This window comes from Phoca vitulina, unplaced genomic scaffold (genome assembly GCF_004348235.1).
Source record: "Phoca vitulina isolate PV1807 unplaced genomic scaffold, GSC_HSeal_1.0 scaffold1, whole genome shotgun sequence".
NCBI classification, from domain to species: domain Eukaryota; kingdom Metazoa; phylum Chordata; class Mammalia; order Carnivora; family Phocidae; genus Phoca; species Phoca vitulina.
In genome coordinates, this window is record NW_022589704.1 from 5,812,799 (window position 1) to 5,826,837 (window position 14,039).

The 14,039-nt window shown below is 54.4% G+C and overlaps 1 protein-coding gene across 3 annotated transcripts in view; it reads right to left on the reverse strand.

Annotated features, from left to right (window-relative positions):
* Positions 1-3,391: 3,391 nt before the first annotated feature.
* Positions 3,392-14,039, reverse strand: part of SH3BP4 (SH3 domain binding protein 4) — an 86,364-nt gene continuing 75,716 nt past the window's right edge. For all 3 annotated transcript variants that reach the window (XM_032394448.1, XM_032394361.1, XM_032394538.1), the window contains exons 5-6: positions 6,427-6,615; positions 3,392-5,682 (exon numbers count right to left, since the gene is read on the reverse strand). In XM_032394448.1, coding sequence (XP_032250339.1) covers positions 5,458-5,682; positions 6,427-6,615 — 414 coding nt within the window. In that variant the 3' untranslated portion in view covers positions 3,392-5,457. The remainder of the gene's footprint in view (positions 5,683-6,426; positions 6,616-14,039) is intronic.

Below are 14,039 nucleotides of genomic sequence, written 5' to 3' on the forward strand. Positions count from 1 at the left end.
TCAGGACCAGGAGCGATAATTTGATTTGCATAAGTTTGGCTGAATGGAAATCCTCAGTCCACTGTGCTTATTTCTCTCATTTTGAGTGGACAGGTGGAAGCATCGTCAGGGCCAACAATGACCCATGGGTGGGCGTGGGGGCACCCCCCTGTTCATCTGCTTTAAACCCGGGGGCCACTGAAGGTGGGCGTTAAGCAGAAAGGGGCATGGGTTTCTATTTTAGAAGGACCGTCTTGGTGGTCATGTGGAGGATGATTTGAGGGGACCAGCATGGGGTTGCGGGTCTGGGGGAGACATGATAGTGGCCAGGATTAAAGGAGAAACCCCCTGAGAGAAATGGAAGGGTTTGAATCAGAAGCCTTCATTAATGATCAATATAATGGGAGTGGGTGTGTGGGGAGAGGGGAGGGGAGAAGCACTGTGGCTTCTCAAATCCTCTCTTGGTCTGCTCTGATGAGAATGCTTCCATCTTCCTCAATTTCAAAGGTCTGCATCTTCCTTATTGGAATACGGATTCTGGAGGGCCAGGAGCTCGCTCTTCTCTCCCCTGATGCTCTGTGTGCCCAAGCCTGGCTTCCAGGCACACACCGGACGACCAGCCCTCTGGTCGGCCCTCCCGCCAAGCTGCCCACATCTCACGAGGCTTACGCTGCATGCACACTCTGTTCTGGCCGTCTCTTGCTGACCCCCCTGGAGTGAAGATTACAAAGAGAGTTGTGTTGCATACGTAGGACATGAGTACACAGATATTCTTCTAAAAAGCAAACCAACTGAATTGGGAAATTAAGAAAAATGACTTCAGATATTTAAAAAGTCTCAGACATGACCATTTCTCCGATCCCTTTCTCCCTCATTAGGTAGTATATGGGCTCAGAGAAGCAAAGCTTTAAAAACACTATTTTGGCTAAGCTGGAGCAGAAAACATCATGCAAACCCTTCGAAGCAACTGGCAAAGCAAATCTGATTTCAGTTTCCTTAGGATGAGCTCCCTGTTTTTTAAATAAGGAAAAAAAAGATTACATCTTCATTTTCATTAACCTCTAACTGAACATTAGCATCTCCTCCGGGCATGTGTGGAGGCAAGGGACCTGTATTAGAAATCCCTGTGATTTTGTCAACGATTTCTCAATCTCAGATACTCGCAATGCTCATCACTATTCCGTGAGTTTATGGTGGATGAGACCTGCTACTAGGTTGTTACCTAGTGCATAAAATAGCATATATAACCTCACGACAATTAAAAAACCTTTTGCTAACTGTATGTAAATATAATTGCTTTCATTTGTGAGCTCCTGGTTTCCTTATTTTATGCATTTATTTAATTGTAAGGTCTCTACAGCTTTATTCAACTGCCAAAGGGGTCCATGACACAGAAGGGGTTAAAGCTGCACCGTACCCGCCCCGATCCTCTCCCTGGTTTCCATAACAGGACGCTGGGCTTGCCAGCAACAGGGGTTCTTTCTTCACTTAAAAAAATGTGGCAGAAAATACATAACAGCTCAGGTCCTGATCCCAGGGTCCTGGGATCTAGTCCCGCATGGGGTTCTCTGCTCCGCGGGAAGCCTGCTTCTCCCTCTCCCACTCCCCCTGCCTGTGTTCCCTCTCTCGCTGTCTCTCTGTCAAATAAATAAATAAAATCTTAAAAAAAAAAAATGCCTGGGTCTTAAAAGTGGAAGACATTTGTTTCTAGGTCAAGTACACCTCAATCAAGCCGAAATTTTTTTAAAAAGAAAAATTTGGGCTAAGTGCAAATATTTTAAATACTTGAGGTTTTAGGGAAATGGACCCCAAATCGTAAGGTTTAACTACTGCGCACACACGTTCCAGCAGAGGCCTGTGAGGGGTGGAGGGACAACCCGGCTGGCTGGTCCCCCCGCCCTGTCCCCAGGGCCCAGCCTTCAGAGGCACGCCCCGCTCCCGGGCACCTGCTTCTCAGACAATGGCCTGTGTGCTGTCGGGTTTCTCTCTGCTTCTGATGCGGAGGGAGGGCACAGCTGGGGGTGGACAGAGGGCAGGAGGGCACAGCTGGGGGTGGACAGAGCTCGCATTGGCGACTGCACCAGCTGGGCATTTGCCGCCCCCCCCAGCCCCAGCTGCTTTCCTTCTCTTAAACCAAGGTCCTCACAAAGATTAATTGGGGCAAACCTTTCATAGACTTCAGGTGTGAAGCAAAGCCTGGGCACTTGGCAGCAGTCTCTTTTTTCCCCCCAATTCAGGTTACTGTTTCAGATGATGCCATTTCAATCTATTTTACATAAAACTGAATTTTATTACAACATAAATCATGGAACAAACTGACAGTGTTTCCCTCATGCCCAGAAAAGAACTATTTTAGGGAAATTAATTGCTTTTGGTATATACTTGAGTTCCATCTACCATGTTCTCCCCTTCGAACGCTTCGAAAACTAAGCTGGGTCTGATGCCCTCATCACTGGCCGAATAGGTTTTATATTGGTTGTAAACCCAGTACAAAGCCCGTTCTAGCCACTCCAATAGCCAAGCTATCCGCATTCAGGGATGCGTTTCTATCAGTCATGGTCAATTCCCTCCCACGATACATTTGTGGCACCAGGCTCTGGGGATTCAGCGATGAGTTCAGACCCTCGATGACCTCAAGGAGCTCAGTGTGGCTGATGGAGAAAGGAGAGGGGTTCCAGCGTGGGGAAGCAGCTCAAAGGCAGGGAGGTATGAGTGTGGGGGATGCTCCAGGAGCTCTGCAGCTGATGGTGTGTGGGATGCGCAGCCAAGGGTGAGCGTGAGCCCGGAGCAGACCGTGTAGCGGGGAGAGTGGCTAGGTGGCCTGGGGAGGGGGGGAGGGGAAAGGGGCCAGGTGGCCGAGGTGGGGGCTAGGGTGTTGAGAGGAGTAAGGAGAGCAAAGGGAGAGAAGGCAAAGGTTGCAGTTCTGTCGTGGCAGTAGGAATGGTTGGGAGACTACAAGGTGCTGGGATCTGGTGACCTCTGTAGGGAAGGTCCCAGGACCAAGCCTGGGCTTGGCTGCTGTACCAGGTGACACCGGGGGTGGGGGCTTGGTGATCACAACAATGTGGCACCTGCCCCATGTGACATGACTGTATGACGGTCAAGTGAGGACCAAGGCGGGAATTTATTATGGACAAAATTGTCGTCTTCTTGGTAAATTGTTTTTTTTTTTTTTTTTTCTTTTTTTGCAGCCAAATCCTTTTCCTGAATATTTGGTCCTCAAAAAACACCTGCAAACACCATAATTTTATATGCAAATGACTATTATTTTGAATATCAGAATTAACATCGATAAAGAACTGGAGATTTTTTTTCCTTTTTTTTTTTTTTTATTTTAAGTAGACTCCATGCCCAGGGTGGAGCCCAACGTTGAGCCTGAACTCACAACTGTGAGATTAAGACCTGAGCTAAAATCAAGAATTAGATGCCTAACCAACTGAGTCACCCAGGCGCCCTGAGAACTGGAGATTTTAACCGAGCTTCTTGGACCGGACTACAGAACATTCAGTAAAAAAATAAAAGTTATCTGCTAAACCAATGGTCACACTGTCATCTAGCGGTGGCTCTTGGGGGAGGGAGCCATTATTCACAGATGCTTTCACTAGGTTTTATTGTTTTATTTAAAGTTTGGTTGGGTACAGAAAAACAGACACACACACTTAATAGGTTAAAATATCCAAATAAAATTTACTGCAACTTTTGTAGAATTTAATTTGTGCTACAAGACATGTTGCATAGGAAACTATTTAAAGCCCCTGAGGAAAAATATCCACGGTTTAAGGTGCAAGTGGTTTTGCTTCTTCTTTGGGGAGAAGGCGAGAGATGATCTCTGGAAAGAATGAAGGTGGAAATAAGAAGCGGAATTTAAGGTTATTTCATGGGATGAGTGGGGAATTGTGTGTCCTGGTTCTTGCAGCGTAAAAAACATAGTGTTTTCCTGTGTGTGTGTGTTTTTTTTTTCTAGCCAGTTGGTCTTTAGGATCTGAATCAATAGATACATAAGAATGTTTCAGCCCAATAGGGATCAACCACTGATTACACTAGGTAATTAACATAACATGTTTCAAGACAGCAGATTTAGAGAACGCGTTCCAGGTATCCCACGGTCCAGGAATCCCCACATCACCTCACACAAGCAAGCTGCGTGTCCCGGCACATTCCCGGGGATCAACTCTCTTGATTTGGCAGACAATTCTCCCGCCCTGCCCCTTCCTCCCTCCCGAGCTGCCACCTCCGCAGTGCGATCTGGAGCCCAGCACGCGGGCCCACACAGAGCCACGCCGATCTACAACGGTAAGGTCCTCAACGCAACACTCTGCCAAGTCCCTGACTTGAGGTGGGAAACATTTTCATTTTTGGAAAACGTTCGTCCTGCTTGCATAATCTTTCTATCGTACACAAAAAAGATGGTGTCCCCTATGCAATTTCCTAGGCCCTGGGGGCCTAGCAGGAAGGGACAGGGGTTGATTTCATATGGAACGAAGCGGGAGTTACCAGCCACAGTGGGCACCTCTGTGCACATGATAGCACAGGGCACCCCTCCCCGCCCCCGGGGAGAAACAGGACAGTGGTGGCTGGAGGCTGCGGGAGCCACCGCGTGGCAAATGGCACTGTTCTCTGGGATGACCGACTGCACACAGGTGGGGCCATGCAGAACGCCAGCTCCCAGCTGCCTTTCCATCTCGAGGGCACCTGCTTGCTCACGTAGGAGTTGACTTTGCCCACTAAAGCTCGAAGACGGTCCACATGTGCTGTCGCTGATCACTCACCGTAACACGAGGCAAAGGTACAGAAGAGAATGAAGTCGAGAGGGGACAGCAGGGGCTAGGACGCTCTCAGAAAGGATGGGCAGGAGCTGGACTCACCTACCGAGAAACCACATTCCTATTTGATTTATCCTTTTCACAAGCAGAGAGCAAAAGAGGTCCAACACTTGAACAAGCGTCTCTCCGCGCGCTAAGTGTTGAAATGCAAAGTGTGGCTGGGAATCGCAAATGCCCCAGTGACCTTTAAATACATATATACATCTGTAACATAATTTAAAAAGGTCTCTTAGAACATAAAAACCTCAAAGCATCCTCCCCTATTAAGGTGTGGTTTTTTTTTGTGTGTGTGTTTTTAACCTTTATGGTCCATTAAAAAAAATGAGATACCACCTTTTTCATATGCCTGCCCCCCCATACTTTAAAAAAAGTGATTTTAAATTTACATTTATACCTAACAAATAGAAAGCTATTTGATTGGCAACGACCTGCGGTAGAAATCCCCTTCAGGCCTCCCCCAACCCCCCCGTGATGGAGGAGGGTGGTGGAGCATTGTGTGTGCTTGGTCCTCGGGTGTGGGTCCGGCCCTCGAAGGACCCTGGACGTGTGTGAGCAGCGGCCCTTCCTCCCTCCCCGGTTCCACGTGGCGGCGCGGGCACCCAGGACCGATGGAGGGCGTGTGGCCCAGAGCAGTGGTAGCTGCCAGGGTACCCGCTCAAATCACAAAGTCGTCATGGTCCACGGGACTGAAGGCGGCAGCTCTCAGAATGTCCAGGGAGTTCACCAGGATCAGGGTCCCCGTGAGGTGTTTCCAGCGCTTGGTGATGGGGTTTTTCATCTTGTCCAGGCCTATGTGTAGCTCCTGGATGACATCCCGGTAGCTGTCCCCGATCTGGTGGCTCCAGGTTAATAAAAAGTCATAGGCGGGTTTCCACATGGCCTGCATGGTGGAGTCACCCAAAATAAAAAGGGGGGGTAGAGAAGATTAGGGACAGTAAGAGATTTGATCCTACTATTCGAGCCTATTAACTGCAGTCCCTTTGCTCATTATTTATGCTTCTCAGTGGAGAGCGAGGCAAACCCGGAGAAACCGGTGGAACGGACTCTGTCCAGAGCCAGCACATTTCTGAGGGAAGAAGGTGTTTTGTGCAAGAGCAGGCAGCAGAGGGTCCCTGAGCAAACAGGAAGGACTGCTCTCCTTACAATCCCTACACCCCTGCAGCACTTTCTAGGTGGACCATTTCTTTAGAAATTCGTGGCATTAATAAAGGACACCCTTATTCTGGGATTTCCTCCTTCCTAGGTCTCCCAGGCCCGAACCAGCTTTCCAGAAGCTTAAAGCAACCTCCGCCAACCAGTGAGACTACAAAGAACCTCTGAGCAGGAACCCCAGCCAGCTCTGGCCGAAGTTCCACGACATACCAGGTATTTAGCCAACACAGACCCGGCCAGAGGCCGAGCAGAAGTGGCCACAAAGGGCTCCGTTCATGCGCTGCTCCGTCTGATGGAAGGTCACTGAAGTTTGGGACGCGCAGCCAACAGTCCCGGGAAGGGGGAGACTCGCCCCACTCAGGGAGAGCCTACTGTGTGCTGGGCGCATGCTTTCTCACGTCAACTCACTCATCCCTATCCACACGCTGTCAAGTAGACAGCGCTGTGACGGAATCTCAGAGCCCAGGCTCACCTCGCTGTCCACGACCCCATTCCTGTCCCGGTGCGGAGACTCGTACGCGTCCATCTGCTGCTTGGACACCTTGGCGAGCTTCTCGGCCAGCTCCCTCCAGCGCTGCGCCACCTCGACCGCCGTGGTCAGGAGCACGAAGTCCTGGATGAGCCTAACCACCAGGCCCTGGCAGTCCATTTTCAGTAAGGCCTGAGGAGGAAGGAGCAGAGCACGAGGCAGTCAGAGGACAGGTCTGGTTTCACGTTGGAGTTTCACGCGGAGGCAACGCGCTCTTTACCCAGAAAGTTCTAAGGCCTAGAGAGTGCCCCCCGAACTCCAGCACGGCCGACGCCACAGGATGGAGGGAAAGCAATGAGTTTTGCAGGGCGGACTGGGTTTGCCAGTGTTCTCTCCCCAAAGTCATGTCCACCTGGAAACTCTGAATGACTATATTCGGAAATAGGGTCTTTGCAGATGTTACTAGTTAAAACCAGGTCATCGTGGACTAGGGCAGCCCCTCGTCCAATGACTGGCTGTCTTTATAAGGACAGAGACAGAGACAGAGGGAAGAAATCCATGTCAGGACGGAGGCAGAGACGGGGTGAGGCAGCCACAAGGCAAGGACTGCCAAGGACTGTCGGCGCAACTGGGAGCCAGAGGCAAGGACCAGACCGTCCCTCGGAGCTACAGGAGCAAGCTGCCTGCCAACACCTCCAGCAATGGCGGAGAACACGCCTCTGTTGTCCTGGGCCACCCCGTCCGTGGAGCGTCGTCTCGGCAGCCCTGGATGCTGACCCACGGGGTGAGGGCGGATGCTGCCTGTTGGCCCTGTTCGCGCTCCCTTGGAGCTGCTGGACATAGTGATGCTTCGCTGAGATGGACCGGGCGCCCGGGGCTCAGGGGCCCGGACCACGAGCTGGGCTGAGGTAAGGTGCTGCGGGCATCGGCCGGGCGCAGAGCTCCACGGGCAGAAGGACTCAGATGGGGGCTGAGGCGCACACTGACATCTGGGTTCTCAGGTTTTGGGGACAAGGTGAGGACCCCGTGCGGAGGATAAGGAGAACGGAGAGGCCCAAGGCTGAACCCAAAGAGCCCATCAGAACACTTTCTGGAATCAATGATTGCTCGCTTGCCAAAGCTGAAAAAACTTTCTAGTGTGTCTTCAGGACAGGAGTCACCAACTGTGGAGAGACTCAGGAGGGAAAGGAATGCCCACCACCCTGGGAAGGAAGGAGGCAAGGGGACCGAGCCTGGCCCAAATGCCCACCTGGCCCCAAGCCAGCAGGTGGCCACCTTGGGACTTGCTTCCCTCCCAGGAAAGGGGCCAGATCACGCAGGCTTCCAACATAAAGCTCAACAGTCCAATGTATTCTGTGAGACCCCGGGCTGGGGTCTTAAAGAAACAAAATCAAACCAGCTAGCACAAACCAGCAGGCCCCCGGGTCTGCCCACCGTGAGATGCAAAAGGCTTGCCACCCAACTTTCATGATAGCTGCTGGGTGCACGTGGGCCTGGCACTGTCCACGAAGGCTCTGTCGCCCAGCAGTCTCAGACTGCACCCCAACAGTGGGACAAGTGGGCCTCAGAGGCACCCTGGAGTCGGTTTCCCAGGCCCTCGGATGGTGAGCCTAAGACCAGAGAGGCTAGAAGCAGAAAAAGTCACCTGGTGTTCTTTCTATCCTTCTAAGCTCTATCCAAGCACCTATTGTTGTCACTCCAAGACTCCAAGAGCACGTGCTAAAAAAACCCACCCCACCAGCCCCTTCCCGACTGAGCCAAACACGCAGCTCCTTGTGAGAACTCTGTCCACTATTCCGTGAAGAAGGTGGGTGGCCTTGGCTGCGTGCAGTTACGGTCTGCTGGGTCCCTTACTGAGACTGAGTATCCTCATCTATAGTCCATGTTTATATTGGGGAAGCTTAACAAGAGGGAGGAATTGTGGCTTTTTTGGCAATTTGCTGAATGCATTAGCTGGATGCCCCAGCAGGTCAATTTCTGCAATTTGCAACAGGGGTGATGGGTCAATCTGGTTCTGTCCTGGGTCCGAGGATTGGCAGCTAGCTGGAACTACGGTTAGCCGGAAGGGAGCTTGAGGATCCCGTGGTCCTGTTCTGGTTTGTTTTGTTGTGTTTTGGAATAAGCTACTACGATTGAGCACTTACTGTGAGCCGGGCATGGGCTCATCCACTCCTCAGAACCCCCACGAGGAAGGTGCCGAGCTCACCCCAGTTTGCAGATTAAGCCGAGAGAGTGATGGAGAAGCCCCCACACCTGCAGGCGGCCTGTCCAGGATCCCTCGAGATGACAGAGGTGCAGGCAAGCCTTTGCAAAAGTTCTGCAGGCACTCACTCCTCGACATCAGGGATGGAACCAAACAAAACACCGATCTAGATTACGCAACATTTCAACTCTATGTATTTCAGAAAAGGGTCTGTTTTCACTTGAATTTTGATGCATTCAAGTGAAATTGTTTAAAAAAAAAATCAATGTTTAGTAGATCCGTCTTTCAGAAGATATAAATACACCTACGTCCCCATGTATGGCAGGGGGACATGTGATCCATTGGTTGAATTCTGGATTTAAATTTTTGTGGTGTGGTGGGGCTGAAGCCCCGAACGCGCTGCGGCTGGTGGAGTCCCCTGCTCCTCAGGGTGGACGGTCAGTCCCTCTGTGTCCCCGCTCAGCTTTTGCCCACGGCTTCCCAGCGCACACAGAGAGAACGTTCCAGAGGCGGCCTCCTTTTCTAGGCAACAGAACGTGCCAGAATCACGCTTCTGATTGGGGTCACCCCTGGCAGGAGCGATGACAGCGGCTCTGTCCCCAGGGGCACTGGGCGAGGACCGGGGCTCCATCGCGAGGAGCACGGTGAACACTGGGACGGGGGCTCCTTCATTTACTAACTTCAGCTCTGCTCACACTTGGATCAGCCAGTATGGGTTTCAACGGTCACAGAGCGGCCACACCACCCAAGGGGCATTTAGGCATTTTTTTAAGGGCACATTTTGGGTGCCACCGGGTCCTAGCAGGAGACAGCTTCCAGTAGGAGGTTCCGGCTCCCTTCCCTGTAGCTTCCTCTTTAATTTTCGCACACACACTAACACCCACAGGTAATCCCAGAAAATCCCATTCGAAACGAGGCTGACTCTGGCAGCAATCCCATGGAGGGATTGAGCCAGGTGACCAAACCTGTTCGACACAGGGCTAGACAGGGAAGAGGTTTCGGCTCTGTGGGCCCCGCGGTCTCTGTCGCAAGCCCTGAATCGGCCGGTGTGCGGTGAAAGCAGCACCGATGGCCTATGAAGCGACGGGCACGGTCTCAGTCTGGTGTGACTTCACTTACAAAAGCGGGCGGCCCCGAAGCCAGTCCACCAAGCCCTGTTTTTGGAGATATTCTTATAAGAGAAAAGACAATGAGGTATCATTTGGGTTTTGCTGTACATTAATCCCACCCATGCTTCTACTCCCAAGACGTGCAAACATCAGAAGGGCCATCCTCCCCCGTATGAGCTGCGGGTAGCAGAGCCTCCTGCTTTGGGGCCACCGGGCAGGAACCCCAGGAGCTGCCCAAACGTGCAGTGGTTAGCTAACTGCCCCCTCTCTGCGGGGGATAAGGAGGCTTTTCTCCCGACTCTCAGAGAATCACTCCACATGGTCCTCTCCAACCCCCACCCCTCCCCTGGAACCTCCCAGTTCGCCCCTCATTTCCATCAGCTTGGGGTTTATTCCACCCCTGCAAACAGCTGCCCTTCCCTTGATTTGTATCCTACAGTAACTTTCTCTTTCTCAGAGAACCTTCTCCAAAGAGCCTGCCCCGGACTCAAATGACCCCTGGTTGCCACGCTCTGAGCGCCGGCCTCGGCCCCTTCGGGGAGGCCTGCCCACGCCCCTGATGGTTCCCTCCCCGCCCCAGCTAACCCCCCGTCCCTCCCCACCATGCGGAGGGACCCTGCGTCTCGTGCCTGAGGGAATCCCGGCTATCAGGAATAACCTCTCATCGGGAAAGCACGTCGCTGAACCAGGATACCTCCTGCTGTTAGACAAACGGGTCCCTCGGGGTTCCGTCCTCCACCTTCCAAGCACATGCTCCCGGGGGCGGCCACCCAGACCTACTCCCGTCTCCAGCTTGAGCCAAGCCCTCTCCTTCAGCGTTGTCATAGTTCCCGGTACAAATCACACGAGCCCGTGTTTGCCACCAAGTGCACCGGAAGACGCAGGAAAGAACTATGCCGTGCCAAGAGCGAAGAGCAGCCTCTGGTTTCTCCCCCCCCTGTGAAGAAAACAAGAGGCCCAACGGGGGACCCACGGTTGGCAAAGGGAGGAGGGGTCTCCCGGGAGTCCGTCGCCACAGTAACAGCACCTGCACGCGCTTCCTGTCACTCCCCGCTGTGCACTCCCCAGTGACAAAACCATTTTCCATTCAGGACCCAACAAAACGTGGGATGAGCCAGGACAGCTGTGCAAACGCACGCCCCCGAAGCTGTGAAGGTCCCACCACTGTGCACGCGGCAAGAGAACAGAGCCTGTCGCCCACGACGGGGTGAGAGTGGCCGCAGGCCCTGGGGCCAGCCAGCCACCTGACGCGACCTGCCGGGGGAGCGGGGAGGGAGCACGCGGCAGCCACAAACGAAAGGCCTGGCTGCAGAGGGTTCCCTTTCGCGTGGCTGCCAAGTGTGGGAATCAGATGGAGGCTAAGTGGCCAAGGGGATCTCTGCCAACCTGGAAGGGTGACCCCCCCGGCAGTCCTCGGATTTGGCCGCACCGCTCACCTCTGACAAAATGCAGTTGCCTGTTCGTTTCCTTCACACGAGTCTATCTAGAAATGAGTATCTAGAAAGTTAGGTCCTCCACCCCCAGCCGTCCTCCTGATGTTCCACAGGAATGACATTCAGAGTGGGGTCCCCCACTGACGGCAGCTTCTGAGGGGCTCAGGGACTGTGGGGCATAGCAAGGGTCAGGGACACACCTGGATCCAGCTTGGCTCCCCTTCCTTTCACCTAAAACTCTGTACCTCTCCGTGCCTACAGATCAAAGCACAGGTGTTATCTGGGCCAGGTGGCCCCACACGTACCAATGTCTTGGATCACCGTGGCCTCTGGTCTGCCCCCATCTCGGCTCTTCCGAACCCTGGCCCTTGCCCACGCTGAGGCTCCCACCTGACAGCCCCCCACCCCCATCAAATGGGTGCCCGCACTTCCTTCCCACATCAGTACCAGCCCCCACCCCCAGGCCTGCTCGCCTTTCCCCGCTCTACCCGGGGGCCCTTCTCTTCGGGGTTCACGGCAAGTATGTCCTGCACTCATGTTCACTCCGTGCCTTGCTCAAGTCAGGGGCCCGCGTTCTCGGGGAGCCCAGCAGCTGGCATCGCCCCCGAGCACACGGTAGGCAGCCCAGAAACGGCGAGTGAACTTTGAGTACGAACACTCGCTCCGGCTGCCCGCAGCCGCTCTCCCCTGCTCTGCGTCAGAAGCTCCGGTCCCATACCTTCCACTCAGTAATCCTTGAGTGCCCATTCCGACATCTCCCCGGCCTGCCCGCAAGTCCTACCGGCAGAGGTCCCGGGGGGCTCCGTCCACCCTGGCTACTCGCCTCGGTCAGTGCCGGTCACGCCCACTCCCTGTAGCAGCCCCGCATCGCCCCGCCCCTCCCCTCCCCGCCGCGTTCGATCTGGCCTGGGGGGCGCGGTCGGCGGGGTGGCCGTCCTCTGCCAGGGACGGTCGCGGCTTCCACCGCAGGGCTAGGCGAGCCAGGGGCAGGAGGGGCATTCTCTGACGGTGGTCGCACACAGTCTGGGTGGGAAAGGGCAGGCAGGGGCAGGCCGGGAAGCCCACGTGCTTGTTCAAGACGCCCCTCGAAGCAACGATGGAAGGAGGGGACGGAAACGGAGACCCAGAGCAGAAGCACGGTCTGACCGCAGGACACGGCATGCTTGCTTTCATTCCTCGGACGTCAGAGTGTTTCCCGCTCCTTTCTCTCACGACGTTTAAATCCGATGAGGACAAGAGCAGGAAACACAAATGCCAGGCGCCAAGGCCATCTGGGATTGGGGAAAGCACCGTGCAGACAGCGATCTGGGCCGATGAAGGGCAGTGACCCCGAGCACAGGCTGTGGGAAAGGTCTGAGGGCACGACCTGCGGACTGGCACCGAGGGACAGGAAGAGCCTCCCTCCTGAGTCCACGGGGCAGAGTTCCGGGCTGAGGGAGCAGCGCGGGCCAGGCCTGACCCCACTCTGATGGGAGGACTGAACAACTCTGTTCTCCCTTCCCATCTCCCTGCAAACCCACCGTCCTAAAACTTTACCCCTTCAAGTGCGTTCACTGTTTCCAGACCAGGGAGTCCCATCTGATCAGAAAACTGTCATCACCATGCGAGGGGCCGAGACAGCTGCAGGGCGGGCGGACCCACCGAGGCTGCGGGAAGCCACCGGTCAGAGATTTGAGCATGGGGAGAAATGAAACCCGGCTTCCAGCGACCCCTGAAACACGCGGGGACAAATCAGCCTGTGGTTTCTAGAGATTTGGCCAACATTCTAATCTGCCCACTCTCAGGATGGTGATGGATTTAGTCCAGGAACCGAGCAAGGGAAACACTGCAAACCTCCGAGCAAACCTGCCTGGGGCTGGGAGAGACTCCCATCCCTCACGAGAGGAACCCAGGGACGGCCCCCAAAACATGTGCTGTCAGAGAAGCCCCCCACGTGGAAGAGAAAGAGCCACCATTTAAGTCTGGAAAGACCTGAAAGGAAGTGAGGAAACGTGGGTAAGCAAACGGCCTCCTTAGTCATCACTCTTCCACAGTGAGGAAGGGCCACTCCCACTGTCCCATTTCTCTCCTCTACCCACTGGAGGTGAGGGTTTCTTAGGCTGTAATGAAGGAACCATCAATATTGTTTATGTTCCATGAAAGCACCCGATTTTATAAACCACAGCGAATCCCAGCTTGAGGCCCTGGAGAGGGACCTGCGCCCCTGCCCACTGCACCGGGTCCATCCGAGGGGACACTAGGTCTTGCGGGCTTGCCACAGCTCAGGGGGTGCATCCACAGCCGCAGGGCCGGCGAGGGGAGGAGCATCCTGCAGGGAGGGGGCGGGGATGCTCCCCTGCTGCCTCCGCCCCTCCCCAGCCATGACAATCCAGCGTCCTCCCCACTGATGCTGCCATCACCAGGGCCCCCCCACCACCTCCTGGTTGCCAAGATCACCCCTCTACTCGCCACTTCTGTTCCCACCTCCTTCTCCTGGGCAACGTCGGGCCTCATTCTGCTGCATGCACCTGGCATTTTGTATTTCCGGGAGCCACTGGCAGGCTGCAATGCCTTCTCCCCGCAGTGGACTGCATCCCTTCTGGCTCCCGGCTCCCAGGGCAGCCAAGAGCTGCGTGTGCCACGGACGGACCTCAGCTGCACGCCCATGTCAACACGTGCACGCGCAGGTGGCGCATCCCCGGCTCATCCGGTCCTAGAGGCGCTCTCCCCGCATGGCGGGTGCCGGGTAGAAGAGGGAAGAGTACAAGTGGCAGAAATTCTGGGGGTGCCGAGGCTCACCTCTTACAAAAGTCAGGAGGCAAAAAGGCTGTGTGGAGCCTGGTGGAGCAAGGAAGGAACGCCTATGACCAAATCACAAGGGTTTCCGTAGGA